The 24,204-nt window shown below is 46.1% G+C and overlaps 1 protein-coding gene across 2 annotated transcripts in view; it reads left to right on the top strand.

Annotated features, from left to right (window-relative positions):
• The window catches only part of frmd5a (FERM domain containing 5a), a gene marked incomplete at both ends in the record, with an annotated part of 57,656 nt that extends 33,939 nt beyond the window's left edge, over window positions 1-23,717 (top strand). Inside the window, 13 exons of one of the 2 annotated variants that reach the window (XM_083666000.1) lie at window positions 6,819-6,923; window positions 7,995-8,037; window positions 8,692-8,770; window positions 11,247-11,344; window positions 12,877-13,000; window positions 14,620-14,707; window positions 14,945-15,033; window positions 15,899-15,962; window positions 16,171-16,262; window positions 17,514-17,588; window positions 18,475-18,543; window positions 19,021-19,127; window positions 23,134-23,717. In XM_083666000.1, the coding sequence (XP_083522126.1) occupies window positions 6,819-6,923; window positions 7,995-8,037; window positions 8,692-8,770; window positions 11,247-11,344; window positions 12,877-13,000; window positions 14,620-14,707; window positions 14,945-15,033; window positions 15,899-15,962; window positions 16,171-16,262; window positions 17,514-17,588; window positions 18,475-18,543; window positions 19,021-19,127; window positions 23,134-23,717 (1,617 nt within the window). The remainder of the gene's footprint in view (window positions 1-6,818; window positions 6,924-7,994; window positions 8,038-8,691; window positions 8,771-11,246; window positions 11,345-12,876; window positions 13,001-14,619; window positions 14,708-14,944; window positions 15,034-15,898; window positions 15,963-16,170; window positions 16,263-17,513; window positions 17,589-18,474; window positions 18,544-19,020; window positions 19,128-23,133) is intronic. The other variant, XM_083666001.1, reaches the window with a different exon arrangement.
• Window positions 23,718-24,204: the final 487 nt, after the last annotated feature.

Genomic DNA, 24,204 nt, shown 5'->3' with positions numbered 1-24,204 from the left:
ACGGTATATAATCTGCACCTGAAACACTCATCTACCATGAGTGTTCTACACATTCTAACTCACATTCAATCAGCTACAATTTCTAGAAATTCTAGGCTCAATTTAACATGCAAAAGCTTCTATAGACTATTGCGCGTTGTATTTTAGGGTTACACGGGTTACATTGTTGCTTTTAGTCTATCTCCATATTTCTGTTGCTTTGCTTGTTTCTTCTTGTTTCTGGGGCACATCCATACTCTGCCTCACTCCCAGCATGTTTTGATGGCCCACTTTTTGCCTGGTGAATCTGAACAAGCTTGCATGGCATTATGCTGCTGGTGGAACTCCTGGGTGGTGCTGCTGGAGGCTATTGTATCCCGCTGTACAACCCTTTTCTTTACAGATAGGTACAGCTACAGTATTTGCAAGAAACATTAGATGCCAAATAAACAGAATATATCAGCACATTGTTTAGCTGTAACATAACACATCATAAACCCTGTTTACGGTGCTGTAGGTGTATACTGTATGCCACTGGGCATTCTGTCTTTACAGATGTCTGCCTGTTTTTTTAGTATCTTGTCGTTATTTATGAAAGTGTAAACTGGATGCGGAGCGAGGTAGTCTGATGACATACAAAGTAATTCTGCCACCCACTGCTTAATCATGTTACCTTTCTCAATGCCTTGCCCCCCCAGGCACATACAGCACTTCTCCTGGGCGAGAGCTGCCATAGCTGATAATGACATCATAACAGTGGCTCTCTGCTGCTTCTCCATGGCCAGCCTTTAAAAATTATGTAAGAGCTCTTGTAATTTTGCTCATTAAATCCTCCATCTTTAATCTGGCTTTCCTATTTCCTCTGGGCTTCTCTCCTGAGAGTGTGCCTCACCAAAGACTCTCTAAGGTTTTTAATTAGCTCCTGAGCCTGACCCACAGGTTCCAACATGGCTCTTGTCCCACGACGTCGGTACAGCTCATCCCTTTGAAATTCAGCCCTCATTTGTCTGCCCCTCTGCTAGTGGGAACAAGAGGTGGGTGCCTTAATTGGGAGATATGAGCGTCACCAGCCTAAGAGCAGGTGAAGGATTTTCAGAAAAACTGAGGTGAATGAGTAGAGAATGGGCTCTGTATCTCTAAAGTCTTACTGTACATTCCCATTGTAACAAAACACTGCATCTCTCTGGAGGACACTCTCTGGAATCAATAAAGCTTAAGCGCTTGATAAATGTGTTGGGTACTGACAATTCATACCATAAATCCACCCTGTAATTACCTTCTCTTTATGACCACATGGTGTTATGTTACTGTTTAAAGTAACATGTGGATCTCCTGGGTGGTGGTGGATTGTGCTTTTATTGCTGTTGGAATGGGCTTGACAATTTTGTTGATTTTTCTCTTTCAAGGCAAGTAGAGCTGTGTGTAAATGTTTTTTGAATGGGCTGCCCTGTATGAGCTCCTGGCCCTAGGCTGAGATACTGCTTGATGTCTGGCTGGGGTGGCATCTTGAGTCTTAGCCTTAACCTCACACAGGCGAGAGGCAGAGACGTCGCAACTGTACATTAACCACTACAATTACTCACCCCCTGGCTGAGGAAAGTCATCTGCTAATGAAACCAAATATTTAAACCAATTGCCCACCCCAGGGCTCTACTGCCCCAGAACTCAGAACTTTACACTGCTTACTACACACACAGAACTACACACACACACACACACACACACACACACACACACACACACACACACACACATAAGCACACTAAGCCAACAGCATTGTGTTTCCATCCCCCTCTCTATAAAATGAAGCATCTTTTATTAATGGTCTGTGTTCCTGTGCTGACATGGAGCCCATTTGAATGATTAATCTGAAAGGAAAGTGTGCATTGTCCTCCAGGGGGCCCTTAGGAAGTAGGGGAACACTGAGGCTGCTTTTGGGTCTGGTGATTATTTTTCAAATCAATCATAAGCACATCAGACTGAGACTTTTTCCCATTCTATCATTCAGCATCATAATACAACATAAGCTTGATGGCTAAGCTCCTCATTGACACACTGTATCCTGCTGCAGATCTATCACGTTTATGTCCTGTTGGTACAAAGCCTTATAGCCTGAGGCACTGCTGGCTGTCTGTACGATACACAGACATTAAAACTAAAGGAGTCGGCGCTTCATATTTCATTAGTCACAAGTTAAAGCAGCCAACCAAACCATTTCCGAAGATTTGAAGGTAAGGGCATGAATGGAAGATATGTTATTGTTGGCACAGAAGAGCCCCCCCAGAATGAGCAATTGTTCTGTAAATTACAGTTAAATTACAAAATTAAGACTACTGCCAAAAGAGGGTTCCCTCCAAACAGCATGGGAGGAAAACGCTTATGAAGCAGTGTGAGATTTAATAGAATTAGCCCACCTTTTCACGTCTGTGCTGACAGCACAGCAATGGTAGAGGGACATTCTGACACAGTGCTTTATTCATCTGAATGTCTTTATGATTTTGCTAATGTTCTACTCCTTTCTCTGAATGGCTGCAGAATGAAGTCTCTCTCTTTCCTGTCCCAACAATGGGAATGCCATGAAATGTAAGAGAGTGGATAACTGGCCACACCAGCACACCAGCCTCCTCCCCCATCCTTAACCGCATGGGGCAATCGGGCGTAGGGGATAGCTACCTATTTGGTTTTATTAGTCAATGGTCAGACTAGTGGTTTCCAGTGACAGATTCCCTGAGGGCATTTACCTTCCCACCCAGATGCTCCATTAGTTCTAACTAGGAATTTAACACTGTCGTTCATTACAGCCTTTTATTCCCCGCTACACTATCACAGAGATCTGCAATTAGGGAGGATGTTGGTGGGGAATGATGCAGCCGTGCACTGCATGGGAGAGAGAGAGAAAACTCGAGAGGGGGGGGGGGAGATAGAGGAGTGCTTTGGTAAACTAAAACACACTTGCTGTGTGAAACTAAAGTGCATGCATCCTGTCTGACTCACTGCGTCATCGTTCCCCCCGATATATATACAGAACATCAATGTCTCCCAGTGTTTTTCGCTTTGTCATTGACTCTCCTTGAAATGGTGCGCTGCCCAATAGTTTTTGGAGGACAGTGCCTCACAGATCAATCATTTCTTCGCTTTAGGGCCCCAAAACTTCTGTAGGTTATTGAAGTTGAATGCCTCAATTCATCAATTCATATGTATTCAAGATGAGGTAGAATATTTGTTCATGACATGATATATAGTGCCGATATGCAAATTAGGTGGTGGAATGAAGCCCTGCCTCTGTGTTGTCTTAATACCTCTTTAACATGGCTCTTTAACGTGGGTGTGTGTGTGTGTGTGTGTGTGTGTGTGTGTGTGTGTGTGTGTGTGTGTGTGTGTGTGTGTGTGTGTGTGTGTGTGTGTGTGTGTGTGTGTGTGTGTGTGTGTGTGTGTGTGTGTGTCAATCATTCTGTCCTAGCACTATGCAATAGCCTGTGTGCTTCTATGCCCAGGCTCAGTGTGAATAGTTGCATGTCAGATTGGGTTGTGTGGCTACAATGAGGATGAGTGGTGTAGAAGTGACAGTAAGGAGCGCCCATGGAGGCCTGCAAGCCTAAGTCTTACTGCAGAAAGGTCAAACACTTCGATCTGAGCTCGCATCGACATTTGGCCAGAGAGTCCAGCCTGCCACCCAATAAGCCTCTTCTGACAGGCCACTCTTCTAATGAAGTGTTATCAGGAGCCTGAGTAATGAAATAGAGGAGAGGAGAGGAAAGTGGTTCCCAGTGAAAAGTTCCTTCCTGCCATTATAAGACTAATAAACAGAGAGAGAGAGGGACTGAGGACTGACTGTGACAGCCCAAGCTGCCCTGGCCTGAGGTGAACTCTCTGTCCAATCACAGCTCAAGACAAGGGGCTGACAATGTTCTTCATGGTGAGGGTGCAGGCAGGACCCTGTCTCATGCAGCAGAGGCCATCAGGTTGTGGCCAGCAGCACGTTCCTCACACGTGAGCAGAACAAGAGGCCTCAGCAGCTCTCTTGGTCATCTAGGGGAATCCTCCGCCTCTGCTGTTCACCCACCACATCACATCCGTACTGTGCTTGGCACGCGTCAAATATGCATTCAAGGGCCGCTGCCCTCCATCTGTCAGACCCAAAATAGACATGCAGAGCACTGCTCTGGGGAGCCCATACACGTCTCTTATTGTTACGCAAGAGGGGACAGCGGGACGGTAGATGTGTGTCTGTGAATTGACCACAGTACTACTGTATCCCCTTTATGTTTTGAGTCGGTCTTCAATGTGTGTTTTTGCGTACATTGTCTCTAAAGGGTCTTGAGAGGGACGAGGTGCTGACCAGTGCTGTGCTGTCATTCACCCGCTGTTTCTCCTGGCAGTACAGGTTGCTAGAGGGTCCTTCAGGGCCACTCAACACACCTCGGTACATTCCTCTACTAAGGCTGTGGTTTATAGAAGCAGACACCGGGTCGTTTGAGTCGAGAGGAACTAAGGCTGATGTTTTCATATTTCACGAAAGAGCACGCCACTTCGCACAGAATTAAGATTCAGCACAATGAACATTGATGAATTATACATTTTATAATGATGTTGCATTCTGCAACGTTCGGCAAATATACTTTAACAAGTAGGTATCGAAACAGGGCACTTTTGAGTGAGGGAAGGAGTCTAGCCGCGCACAATGTCTGAATGCTGACTTTGTCAACAGCAGCTTGGCTGATCTTTCTGACGCACTGTTTCATGTATTTGACCTTGAAGCGTGTTTTTTTTTGACAGTTTGTGTGAAAGATTCATGAGCTGAGGGTGCTGGTGAGAAGCCTGTGTTTTGACTAACCCTGTTACACTAGTCTATTGAACGCCCGTGAGACAGTGTAGAGGTGAGGTGGCACGTGGGCCCTGTTGGTCCCTGGCATGGGGACAGAGAGGAAGAGCAGTGGAGCAACACAACCATTTATCTGGGCTCTCTCTCCCCCTGGTACTGATTTATCACCAGCAGCCTCCTCATCCCCATCAAGTTTATTAGGAAAACTGGTGAATGCAATCTCTTAATAACACACACGTCAGACGGAGGAAGTCAATCTTCACATCAGCACCTGGATGCATCCACTTCAGCGATGAAACCCATTGTTATGGAGTGATAAACAAACCAAACGTTATGAAAACGCACACCGTGGCTTGGTGAAATGCAGGCTGGCGGGTAAAATTAAAAAGAAAGAATGAGAGCTGCACTCTTTCAACACTCTTGCTCCGATACTAATTATTTAGTGGACAGACATTTCAGCAGCAAGCTGTCTTCTTCAGGGTTTCAAACAAACCAAATGTGTCTACATTTATGAATTATACAGTTTGTAATTTTTGCCTGATGTTGTATTCTGTGATGTTGCAACTGTACAAATATAAATGTTAGCAAATATACTGTTAGAAGTAGGTATCGGAACATGTTTTTGAGTGAGGAAACGAGTCCAGCCACGTATTGTACAGCACAGTAGGGTAAAGGGCAGTACAGTTCACTTTGACTGCCTCAGTGTGTCGTATGCACTCCCAGGTCTCGGTGGAGGTGGAGATGTGTATTAGCTGCCTGCTGTTTTACCACACTGTTCCAACAAGCTGTAATCATCCCAGATGTGTACTTATGCAAATACCCACCACCCTCACAAATGCCTAAAGCTCCACCAGAGGAAAACAACTCATTATTGTGGGGTGCAACATCTCCTGAAAATTCAAATAACTCAAATGGAAGGATTCAAGGAGGTTGAATATTATTGTGGAAAAACATCTTTGCCTGAGTGACATTTCAAATGGTAATCAGTGCTTGGGGTTCGATGGAGCTTTCAGCAGTGTGTCAGAGAGGGAGGGGAACGATTGATTCTGCAGGTGGGCAGAGTCTCCTCTCCTCTCCTCTCCTCTCCTCTTCTATCTTCTCCTTCTCTCTGCCTTCCCTTCACTTTGATCTCCTTTTAGTGACTCTAAATGCCCTTCTACATTATGTTCTGTTGAGCGATGCAGTTCTTCTCCCAGCAAAGCATGGTCGATGAAGGGTTTGACCAATCATCATACTTGTATTGCATGACGCATGACACATGACGACACATTGATTCCCTGATAAGCTTCTGACATTTATGGAGATACTCTACACAAGAGTGGTCACATGACCTAGTGGCACACAAGTTAACCTGAAGTTATTTACAATAGGAGATCAAACAGCACTGCCACTGTAATCAGTCACACACTGCACTAATAGTGTGCACATGACTAAATAACTTAATGGGACTCAATGGGACTCAATGGGACTCCCTGTTAAAATAAACCAACATTTTATTTAATCTTTATCTTCAGAAATGGCATACAGTATCATATCATTCTAGAATGCCACACTATCTATATATATGCCATTTAGCTGACGCTTTTGTCCAAAGCGACTTACATTGTAAGATTACATCTTCAGTATATATGGTCCGGAATCTGTGTGACAGATTCCACCAGATCTCAGCACTTTTAATCCACAGTCTCACTTCCTCTAGCTAAGGAAGGGGTTTTGGCTCAGACTCTGCAGATGGCGGTGGGAGACTGAGCATTAATATTGGATGAATACATCCGCAGGGTCTGGAAAATATGAACCGCATTCTGGTATCAGTAATTACAGTATCTCTCTTATCCACTCAGTCTTACACATTGGCAGTGTCTTTTTCCCCGCGTGTCCTCATGGAGTTAAGTTCCAAGGCCTGTCCTCTTTTTTCATTTGAGAGGGGATATTTCCATGAAATTGCCTTCTGAGTTGTATGTTTTTTTTTGTGTTCACTTTAAGCTCCTTGACTTAATGTTTTCCTGTTCTCTTGCAGCGGGATGCAAAGGGACAGTATCTGTTTGACCTGATCTGCCACCACCTGAACCTACTGGAGAAGGACTACTTTGGTATCAGATATGTGGACCCAGACAAGCAGCGGGTGAGTGAGTGTGTGCGTGTGCGTGTGCGTGTGTGTGTGTGTGTGCGTGTGCACGTGCGCGTGTGCGTGTGTGTGAGCATGTATGGGATGAGTGTTGCTGCAATGGAGGTCCAAAGAGACGAAAGACCAGATTGAAGATTTATACATCCTTTTCTCTCTTCACTCACACTCCCTTTTACAGTGACACCCATCCCATCAGCCACAGCAGTGCACTGAAGGGTTTTATTACTCCCTCTCAGAGATAGCTTGTAGAATTCATGAAGAATTCACGTGCTCAGAGCGTGTTATAGTCCTGGAGACAAGACCCAGGTTCCTGCTGATACTGCGTTTCCTATGCTGCCACTCAGGGCTATTTTAGTGGTTGTTGTTGGGAGGAGAAGGAGACACCCGTTGGTGGGGTGGGAATTGATGGAGTGAAAGTTCCCGGAAGGACAGGAGGAAGGGTCAGGCTCTCAGTACAGGTGTACTGTACTGTACTGGCAGGCAGAGGCAGAGTCACCTTCAGCCCTGGGAGCCTAGAGCGCAGTCCTCGAGCAGAGCCCTGTGTCTAGCAAGCATGCAGAGCACCATCTGAAACACCTCCTCTTCCTGTTATTAATGCAGAGAGGTGATCTGTGTGTGCTCTGCAGTGATTTAATGAGGAAAAAAAAGTAGAAAGGGAACATTTTAATCATTCGAATTGTGTCCAAATTCTGCTATCTGAAATGAGATGCTTAACTGACATTTATACACAAGGAGAGTAGGCTAACGGTCATTTTTGTATTGCACTTCTCTACCTATTCAAATGATATGGAGAGATATGAGCATGCACTAGAGCCCGGCACTAATTGATGCATTAGTATCAGGCAGTAGCACGGTAATGGATTTTGATACACCTGTTTCACATTTGTCACATTTTAATCATATACTGGCAGGGGAGGCTGGTGGAGGCAGAGATTGGACGGGCTCATTGTAATCCATGGAACACGTGTTTGATACCATTCCTCATTCCATTCCATGCATTACAATGAGCCCCGTCCCCCGATTTCTACCTCCACCAGCCTCATGACTCTTTTTTTGTTGTTTATTCAGCATTGGTTGGAGGTAACAAAGTCGATTGCCAAGCAAATGAAATGTAAGTATCTTAAGTCTCTTCCTTTTCATGCTAATGTATGATCCCATTTTAGAAAATTGAGCAATTACAGTTATCATCACCATGGGGTGTCTTAATGACGCATGTGTTCTGACTGAGTGTGCATTTGAATGCAGTTGGTAGGAACTCTATTATGATTTCACAGATCTGGATTCTCCATTTGACTGTGATTAAGGACAGAAAAGAGCAATTGTGCTGATGCAGATGATCTGTCCCTCATAAAAACTCTAATAGAGCCTAGCGGAAGATAATCCACCCAAAAAGGTTTTTCCACTCTCTCGTCTTCGTAAATCATGAACTGTGACACTCTCTAATTGTAGATATAGATATAGTAGATGCATTCCCTTTCATCTAATGTACTGTACACATGGTGATGGCATCAAACAAAGGTGGAAACTCACAGTAGTTTATGGTAATCATCTGTCAGTGCCCACCTCACTGATACTGTGTTTAAATCTTTGGCTTCATTGGTGGTGTTTTAATCTCACACAGTTCAGGTTAACACTAACGGTGTGCTACACATGTGCAACGATGTGCTTTTAGAGCGTTTCTTTGGTTAATGGTTTAACTGTGACCATGAAGTGTTCTTCTGCAGTATTTCTCCAGTGCTGACTCGTATGTTTCCCCCCCCCCCAGCCCAGCCTCCGTTCACCATGTGTCTGAGAGTCAAGTTTTACCCTCCTGACCCTGCTGCTCTGAAAGAGGAAATCACCAGGTACAGTAGGACTTTAATTGCCTGGCGACCCATGCTGAATTTGTTCACTCTTTTCAAGGACTTTAACTCCTTGTATGCTGTTCAGAGTCGAGGAAGACCAATGAAATACTCCTCTCAGAATCAGAATCAAAATCAGAATCAGAATCTCTCTAGCTCATAGCCAGCCTATAACCAGTACCACAGGAAAACAATTGGACCGTAGACATGAATGAAAGCTTTATGAATAGAATGCTTTCCATTATCACACTACTGAATGTTGTACCTGTTCAAAGCAGAGTCTGTCTTCAGTGTTAAGGTTTGTGCTCAGGAAAGATTTGTGGGTGAAATACACCTATTTTCTAGACATCATTGAAGGTTCTTTATAATTAAAAATGTGTAAAAATGTGATAAATATTAAAAAAGAGACACTGTTTGAAGTAGGACTTGCAAAGAGATATGTAAAAAGAGATATGTAAAAAGAGATATGTAAAAAGCCTTCCAAAGAAAGCTGCCACTCCAAGCCTGCTCTCTGAAATAGCCTGGGATCTAAATTGGTAGTCTGTGTAGCTGGGCACTGTTTGTTCTGGCTGGCTGGCTGGTTGGCTGGCTGGTTGGCTGGCTGGCTGGCTGGCTGCGGAGGGGATGAGAACAGAGGGTCAGTGGCTACTAGCAGATTCCTCTAAATGATACATGATTAGCTCCCAGCTAGCTCAGACTGGGATCACATTTTCACATTTTTCTGCCTGACTTCCTCATCCCCCCTGCAGTCTGCAATGAGGTCACCCAGAAAAGCCACTCTCCGCTCTCAATAGACTTTAAACCCCCCCCCCCACCCCACCCCCAGTGTGCTCTGGTTTCTACCACCTGATGATGCTCTCCAATGCTGTTGCATATGAGTGTGTTTCCTTGTGTCGATGTATTGGCACTTGTGTGTTTGCTTGCATCTCTCTCTCTACAGTACTGCTTTTTCTTCATACTGTTATGAATTGAGAAAGGAGGCACACCTGGCTGTTTACGAGAGGTGTTCCAAAACTCATATTCATTACTGTCCAGAGAGAGAGGAGACTCCATCCACTCAGCCGTGATGAAATGAACACAGCACACAGAGTGCTTATAATGAAGTGTGTGGATTATGGATGGGTGGCAGGGGGATGATGGAGTGGAACGGGGAGTGGAGAAGAGAAGCGAAAGGATCGAGAAAGAGAGAGTGATTTGGAGAGTTCAGAGAGAGACCTCTCTGGTAGAGATAGGCCAGAAAGAGGGAAGGTGAAAAGAGAATAAATCATTGATTACACAGAAGTTTCATTTAATGTAAATGTCCCATTCATTAAATACTGAAAGGATACAGTACTGTACACCACGTCCTGAGGGAAATTATCCCATTGACAACACTTCAGCAGAGGCCGGTGGAGGTATAAAGCGGAGGACGGGGTCATTGTAATGCATGGAATGGAATGAGGAATGGTATCAAAATAAAAACAAATTTTGTCCTTAGATTCCTTCTCACCTCAAATCCAAAAGATGGCTCATTTATTCATTTCAAGACTGTCCCCAACTAAATCCACAAGATTGATCTCATAATCTGCAATACTGTACTGTATGTTTGAGCGGCAGGTCTGATAATAATGGAAGAAAGATTTAGGGCAGAAATTGACTGGATACAGAGCCAGACATTTAACTGGAGTCAGCGAGATAGAACAGGGAAAGCGTAATTGCTTTTTTAACACATGCCTCCGTAAGTGATATGCTATTAGCTCTTGTGGAGCTGGTGTCATTTAAAAAGTTTAAAGCAAATGTATCTCCCTCTATCCCCCCTGGGATCCCCTGGGCTGAAGGTGGGAGGTAGAGGAACACATGAAACTGCCTCATTTGCTGTTTGTGGTGAGGAGTTGGACCGTTTTCTTTCTCGGCTTTCAAGTGAGCTTATATTTGTACAGCATTTTCGGCAGACCTACAGTATAGTACACAGTACTAGGTGTTCCTTTCCATTTGTTTTAGGTGTTCCTCTAAGTCTCCAGCCAAACCTATAGGAGCTACTGGCTGGCTGGCTGGCTGGCTGGCTGGCTGGCTGGCTGGCTGGCTGGCTGGCTGGCTGGCTGGCAGGGCTGCTGCTGTGTTCTTGGAGCCTCTCGGCCTGTCTGCGTTCCAGGCTGCAGGCTTGAACAGAAACACAGTTGACAATAACAACAGTTTGCCTCAGGCTCTCCCCTTACCAAACCCTGTCCCCATTCTCATTTAAGCCTCCTTTCCCAAAAAAAAAAAAAAAGCATTTGAACCAAATCAAAAAGAAATATTCAAAACGCCCAAAGGGAAATCAATATTCTATTGATATTTGTCGGTGAGGATGGGATGTCTTGCCATTTTGTGTTTTTTGCACTTGGGTTAAAAATAAGTCTGGTTTGGAATATTGATGAATCTCATTCAAGTAAAGCTGTTTTAAAGTAGAAGAATTCCTTGCCCTCTGACCTTCTTCTCTCTCCCTGTGTCCTGGTCCCAGATATCTAGTCTTCCTACAGATCAAGAGAGATCTGTACCACGGCCGCCTCCTGTGTAAGACGTCGGATGCTGCCATGCTGGCTGCCTACATCCTGCAAGGTAATGGGATCTGACAGGCTGACATGTCTTCTCCCTGCCCCACTCGCCCCACCATAGAAGGCTGTAAGATGTAGACTCTTAGGAGACATGCTAATTAGAACTGGTTTTCACAACATCCTGTGATGGTGAGTGATGATGTTCGGTGTGACAAGAACTATCAAACCAATTAAGATGGTAATGCTTTGTATCCTGCTTCAGACTGAGTGACAGATCAAATGGGTAAAACACGACAAGAGCTGAGGTAAAACTCAGTTCTTGGCTCAGATCACACGGCTGGACCCAGAGCATGGACTGCTCTGCTGCCGATTACACCAAGTAAAATATCCCTTAAACACAGAAGTTATCACTGTCCTTTTATGTTCTTACAAGGCCTTCCTCAGAGAAACAATGGTTTGGTGAAAATGATCTGGAAATTCTGGATCACCTGATAAGGATGCATTGTAATTTGTGTGCATGCGAAATTATACCCCTGGGGGTTTTTATAACCTTCATATTGATTGATCTCTGTGGTATTAAAAAGCATGAAGTGAGCATTTCATGCCCACAACACTGGTATCGGCTTTGTTCAGGAGGGGCTGCTGAATTAAAGATGGGCTGCTTGATCTCCCCTTCCTATTGGGAAATAATTGTCAAGGACGCTTGGGGAAGCTGAAGCATTTCATGCCCACAACACTTGCATCCCCATACTAATTTACACGGTACCACCATCACTAACAAAAAAGAGATGCGTTGCCTGATAATGCATGTGCTTATAAACAAGTGCAAGTCATGCGAGATTAGAAGGTCATATACCTGATTATCATCTAGCATCTTGCTATCAGCTCTATTGTTTGACTCTGGCCTGGAAGCTGTTAAAGCATGGTGCACACACACACACACACACACACACACACACACACACACACACACACACACACACACACACACACACACACACACACACACACACACACACACACACACACACACACACACACACACAGCCAAGCCTTCAGAGGCAGCCTGGCTGCTGTATCTTAGGGAGGTGTGGTGAGTGATCTGCATGCCGCAAAAAGCGCAGTTTTAAGAGGAAGGCATGTCCCTTGGCAGGTGCCCTGGCACTGGCTCTGTTCAGAAGGGGCTGCTGAATTAAAAATTAAAGATGGGCTGCTTGGTCTCCTCTTTCTAGAGACGCCTGAGGAAGCTGAAGTCACAAAAATAAACAACCGTGTGCCTGTTTGACCTGTCGCCACTAAGAGCTCTGCTGATGTACAGTATACAGTAGACTGACTGTGAACTAATACCACCCTGGCTCACATGTAGAACAATTTAACCGCTTATCTTATCCCTCAGTAACCCTCACTCACCAGGACCTGGAAAGCTATTTATTAATTTATTCTCTGTCAACTTGTGATTTTGTTGTTTCTTCTTGTATGGAATGCCGTTGAGATATGATTTACAGTTCTAGCTGTACAGTATATGGTTATGGCATGGGGCAGTGGAATGTAGAAGATTTAATTGACATTTTCCCCTCTCCTATCCCTTTATTCCAGCTGAGATTGGGGATTATGACCCTGGGAAGCATCCTGAAGGGTACAGCTCCAAATTCCAGTTTTTCCCAAAGCACTCTGAGAAGCTTGAGCGGAGGATCTCAGACATACACAAGACAGAGCTGATGTAAGGATCTCCCATGCTGGACTAAGCACTGTTTCTCTATCTCTCTTTCTCTAAATATCTTTAAACACACACACACACACACACACACACACACACACACACACACACACACACACACACACACATACACACACACACACACACACACACACACACACACACACACACCCACACACAGACAACACCTAATATTTTCACTGAATACACATTTATACCACCATTGTGCCACTCCTCACTGTTTATAACAGCCCTTGGAAACCAGTTCTTTTGCAATCTCATTCACTGGACACAAAAGCAGAACCTTTTGGAGCTGCCAACGGCCAGAATTAGTCAGGTACAGTAGATGGGCTAATGGCCTGCTGTTATTGCAGGGGGTTGTAGAGAGCGGGGCTGAGGTGGCTGCACTGTCTTGAGGACATTGACTACCTTTCATTAGTCCAGTCATTAGAGTGGGGGTCATGGCTCAAGCTCTGACAGGCAGCGCAGTGTAGTACACATAATGAAATGAGAGACTCACACACACACACACACACACACACACACACACATACACACACACACACACACACGCTCTGCCAGTAAGCTAGCAGATAAAGCATCACTTACGGTCTCTTCGTGATGATAGGCATGGTATGACAGACACTCTAACTGAAGGTTATGTGATGGAAGCAAAATAGATAATGGTTTTGCCTTAATGGTTGGGCCATTTGTCTTCAGGCATCACATGTTTCCTTTGTTTAAACCATAATGTGAGGGCATTTCTAATGTGCTTCACGGTCAAAATCCATTGTTATGCTTAACGCCATGCATTAAACATGGGCCTCCCATTTTCACATTACCTCAGAGGTGTTCTGAAGGTTTTTTGAAGCTTAAGACTTAGAGGGAGGGAATGAATCAGCTCTGTGAATTGGTCAATGGAGATACAGTAACAGTACTGCACACCAGGGGAGGCTGATGGAGGTAGAAATCAGAGGATGGGCTCCGTTCCAATGAGCCCGTCCTCCGATTTCTACCTCCACCAGCCTCCCCTGCTGCACACTGAGGACAGCATGGTGTGAGTGTGAGTGTACTGTACTGTGAGGAGGAATGTAGTAGAATGAGGAGCTGTCAGGTGGATCAACTCAGATCACATCCTCTGCTGCCCCCTAGTGAATCATCCACTTCTCACCACCAACACAGAGCACCTGCCTAACAACATGCTGCTGTGATCATGGAAAATATCGGCCATATCTGAACGCTGAGACAGGTGTCTGTGGATACAATGAAGCTGTAATCGAACCTGTGGGGGATGGAGGTCTGATTGCGAGGGAGGGCAGACTGATACTCACATTACATCATTGGCTGTCGAATGTTCAATGGTTGGTGCTTGATTAAATGTTAATTGGTAAAGGTATCGCATTGATACGCCATCTATCTATTCAGCTCTATCTCTCTCTCTCCTCTGTTCACCATCTGCCAGATCAGTCTGGTGATCTGTGCTGATGTCTAAGGAAAAGGCTTTCATTGTCAATATATTGCTGTCTTTCCTTGCGTTCTGTTTTGCATAGAAATGGATGAATGTTAATCCATGTTACTGATATCCAGATGTGTGGGCTGTTGTTGTTGTTGCTCTCTCCCAGTGGACAGACCCCTGAAGAATCAGAGCTGAATTTCCTGCAGAAAGCCCAGATGCTGGAGACATATGGTGTGGATCCTCATCCATGCAAGGTTGGGTGGCCAATTTGGACACACTGCTGTTTCAGTTTAAGACATGTTGTATGTTTAATTATGCTTTTTGCTCAGCACGAGCTCAGAGTCACAGGGGCGACAACACATTTGCTAAAACAGACAAACAAATGGAAGAATATAAACTCCAGTTACTTTGTATTTGATACAGATACAGAGATGTCATAGACACCGCATGCATGCCACAACATTGTCAGGACGCTGTTGCTCTCGTTACAGGATGTTTCCGGAAACCCTGCCTTCCTCGCCTTCACACCGTTTGGGTTCGTCGTGCTTCAGGGAAACAAGAGAGTTCATTTTCTCAAGTGGTGAGTCGAGGCGCTTTCCTCTTTGACCCCTTACGACATGGGCTGAGCTCCTCATATGCGCTCTGTCAGACCAGAGTCCCAGGTTGGTGAGGAGAGAAGATGGATCTGACAAACAGTATTTTTCTATGAGCAGGGCTCTCTGTATCCCCGAGCACAGACACCACAGCTGTCTCTACTGAGCTGGGCCATCTGCCCCTCGCTCTTTGTGACCAGAGCCAGGGGCTAGCGTGCTCTCACACACACAGGTGGCTCATTATCCTACCGTAGGTAGTCTCTACCACTCTGGAGGACTGCCTGGTAACACGTCAACTGATGTCCACTTGTCCTCAGGTTGGCAGCATAAAAGAAACGCTCAACCTCAATGCAGCATCAAGAACACATGAATATGCATGCGTGAAGAAATGAGAAATGCTAAAAAACATATGACTATGGGCCAGTTTTAGGACATCCTATTTCATACAGCCTCTCCTTTTTGTTGTTGCCTGTAGCCCTACTATAACAGGCCTTTAGGAGTTAGATATTCACTCCTGTTACCCTACCACCTAATTTGCTATCCGTGGGTCTACAATAATAATAGTGATTCAGATCAGGTAGCCGAGGCAATTTGCACGTTTACAGTATTTATGGCTGTTTTGTTTGTTTGCCTTGGGAGCGTAGAGCGGAGCTTCTCCCATCCCCAGTCCCCAGTGAGCTAAGAGTATTATCAGATATGTGCTGCTGTCAGCCAAACATGGAGCTCCATTGCTGTTTGTGGGATCTGCAAGTGGCTGTGATGAATATTTAAAGAGCTTGTGGCTCTCGAGTCATGTAACTCTCCTCTTTCTTTCTCCTCTTTCTCTTTCTTTCTCCTCTTTCTTGTGGGCAGGAACGAGGTGACCAAACTGAAGTTCGAGGGAAAAACATTCCATGTATATGCAAACCAGAGAGAGGTGAGAGCATGAATGATTTAATGTGTTTTGCGGGACCGTTCTGAGACCCTCATGTTTTGAAAACCACACCATTGATATACCATGTTCTTGTCATACAATACGTACCCCAGCATGCTCTTTCAATGTAGTGATAGCAGTGACTGTCATCTCAGAGAGTCTTTGTCAGTTAGTTTTATTTTCCTGCACACCCTCTTATTTCAACGTGCAGGATTTAAAGATCATCTTGACGTACTTTGCGCCCACACCTGAGGCCTGCAAGCACCTATGGAAGTGTGGAGTGGAGAACCAAGCCTTCTACAAGTGAGTCCGTTTTACTCTATTTTCTACTCATTTTCTCTATTTCCTTGAGCCATACGCACTTTCCTCCAGTGTGTCAGTGAGAGCTGCCCAGTGGGTGCTGCTTTCACCCTGAGGTGTGTTGAGAGCTCTGCCTGCCTGCCTTTGCCTGCCTGCCTGCCTGCTACTCAGAGAGGGGACTGGGCACATGGCAGCAGGGACCTTTAGTGGGTGAGTGTGCGCTGGAGCGAGGAACTCAGCATAAGCACTCCATCGCTTCTCCAGAGAAATGGCTTCTCTCTGCCTCTGCCTCCATGATTGATCGTATGTGTGTCCTCCCCCCACCTCCCCCCCCCGCCCCCACCCCCACCCCCACCCCCTCCGGTACATCAACACAACGACCTCAGAGGTGTCGTGATAGATGAAGTTGACAGTGAAGGTTCCTGAGGAGGGAGTGGGTGGAGAGTGGGAGGGTTCAGGTGACGCAGGGACACAGAGGAAAGGGGGGAGGGTGGTGGGTGGAGGAGTGAAAGGGCAAACAGAGGGTGGCTCACAGCACCTGCGGAGATGGAATTAGGGTGATGGGATGTTCCGGCCATGGATGACTCTCCGTGGGGACTGATAGATTTTCAATGAAGCCTGTGTCATTGGCATAGAGCTACAATCTGCCGTTCGTATGTGCTACGTCTGTCTATGTGAAATACATATATCCCAAACCAACAGACCGATCGATCTGAAATGACCCACACATACGACATATGAGTTTAATCGACAAATATACAACACAACATATACGCATCGTATTTGTTTTAATTTCACAGTAATCAACAGTAATCAATTTATTCACAGTAATCAACTTATTTCTTTCTTTTGTAATTATTATTATTATCTTTTTACATCTTTACATAAATATACCCATATGTATGCATTGGAGCCCTAGAGACCAGCGAAATGCATAATGTAAAGACAAATTTTACTCTCCAGTACACTCTGTGTGGTGAGAAACAAACACTGTGGATGTCATATAATAGGGCTGGAATAATACCTGAAGCAAAACAACAGAAAAGCAGAAGCTCCATGACACAGTATGTGCCCACAGACATAATCCCACACTAAACCTGGTGAGCCTCTTCATTATGTAAATTAGTAAGAAGTATTCTTCCATATTCTTTGCTCATACAGTATCATCCCCTTTACAGTAACAACTCCTAAAAGTCACCTGTTCTTTCTCTCCCTTTTCAAACTCCCTTCCCTCTCTTCTTCTCCCTCCATCAGGCTTGACAAGTCGAGTCAGGTGCGTACGGTGTCCAGCAGTAACCTGTTCTTCAAGGGCAGCCGATTCCGCTACAGGTACAGTACTCCAGTAACTGATGAATGAGTGTACCTGTACATCAGCACAGTGTCCTCAGATGGGGGTCGTCACGTAATGGATGAAGTTGGCGGTGAAGGTTCCTGAGGAGGGAGTGGGGGGAGAGTGGGGGGGAGTGGGTGGAGATAGGTGGAGAGTGGGGGGGGGGGTCTCAGGTGATACTGCAGCGTTGCAGTAACTGATGAGTGCGTGTGTAGAGGGCACGGCAGAAAGCCCCACAGCTGTTGTGGAGAGGTGTTCCCTCAGGAGGAGACCTCCTGCCTCCTGCTATAACGTCAGCCTGCTTTTACCCTACAGTCCCTGTCCTGGCTGGCTGACACCTCCCATGATAGGCTAGAGGACACGGGTAGGGAGGGGGGGGGGGCGTGAAGGGGAGAGGGTTTTCAGTTGCCGACTGAATACTGTAAGAAAAGCTTTAAAACCACTTTTTAAGTCATTTTTAAAGGTTTCTTAGGACCCATTCAATATCCGGCTCTCAGTCCCTTCCCCTAGCCTCCGTCAGCCCTTGTACGCAGTATTCGCCACAATATGAAATGGAAATCAGAACATTTGAATGGATTCAAATTATTATAGTGAGTGAGTACAGTGTGTTATGAAAGGTTAAGCTTGTTTTTCAATCATTGGTTATTTGTTTTGATATTTAAGCCTGTGCGTGAGCGTTGTCTGGCTCACTGTGATTGAGTTAGAGAGAGTTCAGTTCACCGGGTTAATCCAATCTCTGTTCTCATGTACTGTAGCGATGCCCCTCACTGCATTGTGTGGCACCAGGGGGCCTGAGGCTGTGTGTGTGTGTGTGTGTGTGTGCGCGCATGTGTGTGTGTGTGGGGGAGCCTGAGCTCTGAGCTTTGTCTCTATGCTGTATCACAGTGGGCGAGTGGCAAAAGAAGTGATGGAGCAGAGTGCCAAAATCAAACGAGAGCCTCCAGAGATACACAGGTAATAATCACTACTGTATCACCCTCACTAGACCTGATCTACAGAGGATCAACTGAGGTCAAAAGCTAAATGAATATAATGGCAGTATAGAGTGTGCAGTATAGAGTGTACAGTATAGAGTGTACAGTATGGAGTGTACAGTATAGAGTGTACAGTATAGAGTGTACAGTATAGAGTGTACAGTGTATGGACGTGTCACTATGTCTCCCATGTCACTCACTGCTCATCATTTATCCCCTTCCCATCCTATGGCATACTGTGATTGATGGTGGTGATGATGATCTGATCTGTGTGTGTGTGTGTGTGTGTGTGTGTGTGTGTGTGTGTGTGTGTGTGTGTGTGTGTGTGTGTGTGTGTGTGTGTGTGTGTGTGTGTGTGTGTGTGCGCGTGTATGTGTATGTGTGTGTGTGTGTGTGTGTGTGTGTGTGTGTGTGTGTGTGTGTGTGTGTGTGTGTGTGTCTGTATGTGTGTCCACAGGGCTGGTCTGGTGCCCAGCAGAAGTTGTCCGTCCATCACTCACGGCCCCCGCCTCAGCAGTGTACCACGCACCCGCCGGAGAGCGGTCCACATATCCATCATGGAGGGTAAGACCCCAACCTGACCTTTGACCTACTGTACCAGTCCTCTCATACAGCAGCAGAACCCCCAAACTAATCCTTCTATCCCACCCAAAGTGGTGTCAGGGCCAAAGATCAATCATTAGCGGTAATAGACCTCAGGAATGTTGACAGGAATGCTACAGCTTCTTTGTTGTCGCTCTGTGGAAAGGAGCACAACTCCTGTGGGTATAAAGGAAGTGTGCCACTATGCTTTTAGTTTTGATCCGCGGTTTTAAAAGTAATCTGGATAACGTGATGGAGAAACAACAGAGGGGAGGGTGTGAAATCCAAAGAGTTTTAAATGGAGCAGGGCTTTGCTTCTATTTGGGAGCCCTCACTGACCCTTTCCAAAACACACTAGAGATAGACACGCAATCACACACGCACGCACGCACGCACGCACGCACGCAGGCACACACACACACACACACACACACACACACACACACACATACAAACCCACACACACACTGTAATCTGAGATCGGCCCTGTCCATTCTGGTGGGAGTGGGGGAGAGGGGGGGATGGGGGTGGGGACGGGGGTGGGGGGCAGGCCACAGGTGTGTGTGTCAGTCTGGCTGCTCTATTTCAGTGCCAGCTCTCTCAGTGCTGGGTGTGTGAGCAGACGGGACCAGAGCCAGCTGGAGCCCTCAGCCATCAGTCCACCTGCCCTGAGCCCTCTGCCCTGAGCCTCCAGGTGGGCCTGGGTCTCCTCTCACACGCTCTGACTCTATCTGGCCTGCCACTGTCCCTCGTCCCTCCGTCCCTCCGTCCCTGAGGCCAACCCTGCAGACTGACACTGCAGAACAGGAGCAGGATGACACCTGAGGGTCACTGGTCACCTGTCCTTGTCACAGCCATGGAGATAGAAAAGTTCTACTGTATATCTATAGTCACAGTCCCTGCCTCCCATGTACACTGTACTGTACAAGTATTGTCCGTGCATCTGGCTAAACACAGGACAGGCTCTTACTGTAGCTGAGCGTGTGTGAGAGATGTTCTGGTGCTGTGTGTCTCAGAGAGCTATGATGAGTCCTGCACGCCCCCCTGCCTGTGCTGACTGGGTGTCTTACAGGAGTATTAATACCGCTGCTGTAAATAGCCAGGGCCTTCCTCTCCATGTATGTCACTGTCCTGGGTGGGGCCTGGTCAGGCCAGGAGCAGCGCTGGCTGTCTGAACACTGCTGCAGCCCCCCGCTCACGACCGCCTCTCACACCACTCCCCTCTCGCACCGTACTGTACCGACGCCAAGGCAGGAACCATCAGCTCTAACACACACACACAGACACACACACACACACACACACACACACACACACCTCAAGACCACCGTCCGGGCTCAGGGACGGGGACCGCCGGGACGCCACACATACGCGCATGTTTGAGCTCTAGAAGCTGCCACCATGGTGAAGTGTCTGATCCGCATCACCACCAGGGTGAACGTCCACCTGCGCATGGTCAACCACTGCTTCCGGGATGTGAAGGTGCGCGTGTTGAGCTTGGGCCCCCGCATGCTGGGCAAGGCCCTGGGGGTCCTGCCTCTCTACCCGTCCCTGACAGGGCAGCAGGAGCCGGTCAGTGTGTCGGACGTATCCCCCCCGCCCCGCAGCCCACAGCCCGGCACCCCGACAGGTAAACTTATCGTTCACCGCCCCGGCTTGTAGTGTGTGTTACGAGCGCTAGGTATGGCCTCTCGTGTGTTAAATCACTCCGACCTCATCAATGTTGACAGAATGGAAATGGCACCATGGCTGTTGTTGTTGTTGTTGTTGTGCTTTTAAATCATGCAGTCCTCGGTGATCCCTGTGAATGGACATTTCTTTGAGTTGGTTTGTTTAAATGTTGGCTGTCATCCAGAGGAGGACTTTGTCTATAGGCCTACTTGTGGGTCCTATTGTTCTGGCTGCAATGTTTTGGATACAAACACTAGCGTGATGATAGCTTTGTTTTGGATTTACGATGAATAACATTTTGGAAGTTTTACCATTTTGTCCAATGTCGCTTGGTACATTGTGAAGTGACATGTAATTTCCCGAGCTTGCGTTTTGCTATCAGCCCTGCAACCAAGCATATCCTGGGATGTACTGAAGGAGATTACCAATGAGTAAAGATGGCTGCTGACTGCCACCCACTACAGAGGCATCCTGCTTTTGATTTCACAAAAGCTGTGCAGTCAGCATGGTGAAACAGAGCTGGCATAATCTCTACCTCACTTAAGGATTCTTGTCCATCCGTGGATGATACAGACACATATGAGCATAAAGATTTGCCTCATCATTGAGGGATAAAATGTTAATCCCTCTCCTTCTTTAGAATGTAGGTGTAATATTTCGGCTCTGGCTTTCTGAGGAATGTGACAGTCAGCGCAAGCTTAACCGTTCCTCTTCTTGCAGTGACGTCAATACTGTAGCTCTCTTAAAGGTCCAGTATGTAAAGTTTCTAAAAGCTTCCTAATTGTTGTAATTACTGTGTTTAATCGATAGTGACCAGGGAATGAGAAATATAACGAAGTATTTCATTTACAAACACTGTTTTGGTCCCACGAAAGCGCTTTCTAAAATGTAGTGTCCTACCCGACACTCGGTTTGTATACAAACATGTCACTGGCCAATGGTGTTCTAGGGGAGTGGACTCACCAATGGTGTCTGGTGGCTGCTTCTTCAAATCGTGTGCGCATGCAGAAACTCAACAGCTAATGTCCGACACTGCAAGTCCATTTCGGGGGTTTATATTGTTATTAAGGAGGATGTTTTCATGAATTTCACCGCAGTGGCCGGAGCTAGCAGATTTCTGACAAACTGCGCCCTGCTCCTTTAAAAAATATGTCAGAATATAGATACTGTATATTTACATATCCTTAAGGTTGAAAAATAAAGATGAGATTAATGATCTTACATAGCAACCTTTAACGCACCCTTGAGCTTATTTTAGCCCAGAGACACATACTGTGTCAGTAATCATTTAGTAAAACGCGGTAGATGAAATATGATGGAATCCAGTTGATATGTTATCACTTCAAATGTAGCTGTTGAATATGTCTTCTACTTATCTATGACCGTACTGTATGGATTATCAATTATTTATATTTAGAGTATTTATTAATGTTTATAGTATTTATTAATGTCTATGTCTATATCTCATTTCCTATTTCTATTTTCTAGTCTAGTACATGGTCCATTCCCCTGTGATTGCACTGGCCTCTATCCTTGATTTGATGTGGTAATTATAGCTCTCTGCCAGTAGGTTGAAATTAGCAATAGGCTACTTAGTATTATTGCTGTACTGTACCTTGAGGCCCCACCAAGAGTCCATATACATAGTTTCCCCCCAGAGACTATATTGGTTTGTGACTGAAAGATAATACCAACACATACTGTGACCTTTGAGGTTAAGCTTTGGTAGCTCTCAAAGTGCTACAGTAATATAGGACTAGTTAACAAGCTGCTAACTTAAATGGAGCATATATGACCTTTCCCGTCATTGTTTTTTGCCAACACAAAAGCATCATGGATGAATGGTCTAGTCGAGGGTCATGTTGTTATCAGAGCAAACGGATAAGGAATTATGCCATCACATGAAGCACTCTTTTCACATCAACACATTAGCACTGAGAACATCCCCTGGTCGTGCCCTGACTCTAGGGAAGCCATGATCAGGTTTCTGCTCTCAGGCTGGAACCTAAATGTCTGCTGCCTGTAACAGGTCCTGCAGCAGGAGATATACCTTTCTACACCCACACCCACACCTGAATGAATGTATAAACACCACACCCAGGCAGTCTCTGCCTGTCAGTGATAACACAAAAGAGATATGTACTGAACATTACATCTGATGGGATAAGAGCTGTGGTCTGAAGCCAACTGTAAATGGGTACTGCTCTGGTATGTGATTATTTCTTGTTGTGTTTCCCCCCCCCCACCCCCCTCCCCTCTCTCTCTCTCTCTCTCTCTCCTCACCCTCCACCATCCTCCTCTCCCCTGCCCTGGCCAGGTTTGGAGTCGTTGCGTGACAGTGCCCACTCTACACCCGTGCGCTCCGTGTCCCACGGGGACTTCATGCCGCGCTCCCGCAGCCAGGCCACGGACCACAGCGACGGGACGGCGGTGATCTCAGACGAGAACTACAGCCCCTCTGACAGCGTGCTGCCCACCCCCGTGGCCGAGCACAGCCAGGAGCTGGCCGCCGCGCGCCAGATCAACGGGGCCCCCTGCAGCATCGAGGAGGAGAAGGAGTCGGAGGCGGGCACCCCCTCGGTGGGGGACGTGGGCGATTTGGGCGCAGACAGTAGAGCGGCGGTAGAGGGTGCAGGGGGGGGCTCGGCGCTCAGCGAGGTGGAACAGGTGAATAAGTTTGTTTTAAGTGTTCTCCGTTTGCTCCTTGTGACCATTGGACTCCTCTTTGTTTTGCTCCTCCTCCTCATCGTCCTCACCGAGTCCGACATTGACGTTGCATTTTTACGTGATATCCGCCAGACCCCCGAATTTGAGCAGTTCCATTATGAATACTTTTGTCCCCTCAGGCGGTGGTTTGCCTGCAAGCTCCGCTGGGTGGGCGGGTTGCTCATTAACAAGTGAGAGTGAGGTCGTAGAGTGCGTAAGCCCATTCGGGGGTTCGAGAAGACGATTATCGCTACAGAGAGATGGCAGAGGGCATCCCCGTCCCAACCATGAACCCAGCTTCTCTCATGATACTCCCGCTGACATACACCTCGGACCTCTCCTGGAAACACTGTGCCAGGAGTTCTGTCTTATCCTCCACTTTGAGTTCCTCCCCCTCTTTTTTCCCTTTACGTTCGTTCCGTTCGTTTTTTACAAAGCCAGAAGACATTTTTGCATTTCTTTTTTTATTTCAGGTCATTTCAGGTATTTTATTTTTTCAAAAAATATAAACGAAAAAATATGAAACTGAAATCAAAGAACTGAAGTATTTTAAACAGTTCCTGTTTTAGGAACGAGACATTTTGTTGCAACAAATGAAAGTTGCCTTTAATTACTATTTATTGTTTTGAACATAAGTTTGCATAAGGGAAGAATGTCATGAAAGGTAATCAGGGAAGTAACA

This window comes from Argentina silus, assembly GCF_951799395.1.
Source record: "Argentina silus genome assembly, chromosome: 3".
In the NCBI taxonomy this organism is placed as follows: Eukaryota; Metazoa; Chordata; class Actinopteri; order Argentiniformes; family Argentinidae; genus Argentina; species Argentina silus.
Note: the sequence above shows the minus strand (reverse complement) of the source record. Positions and strands in the feature narration are given on the sequence as shown.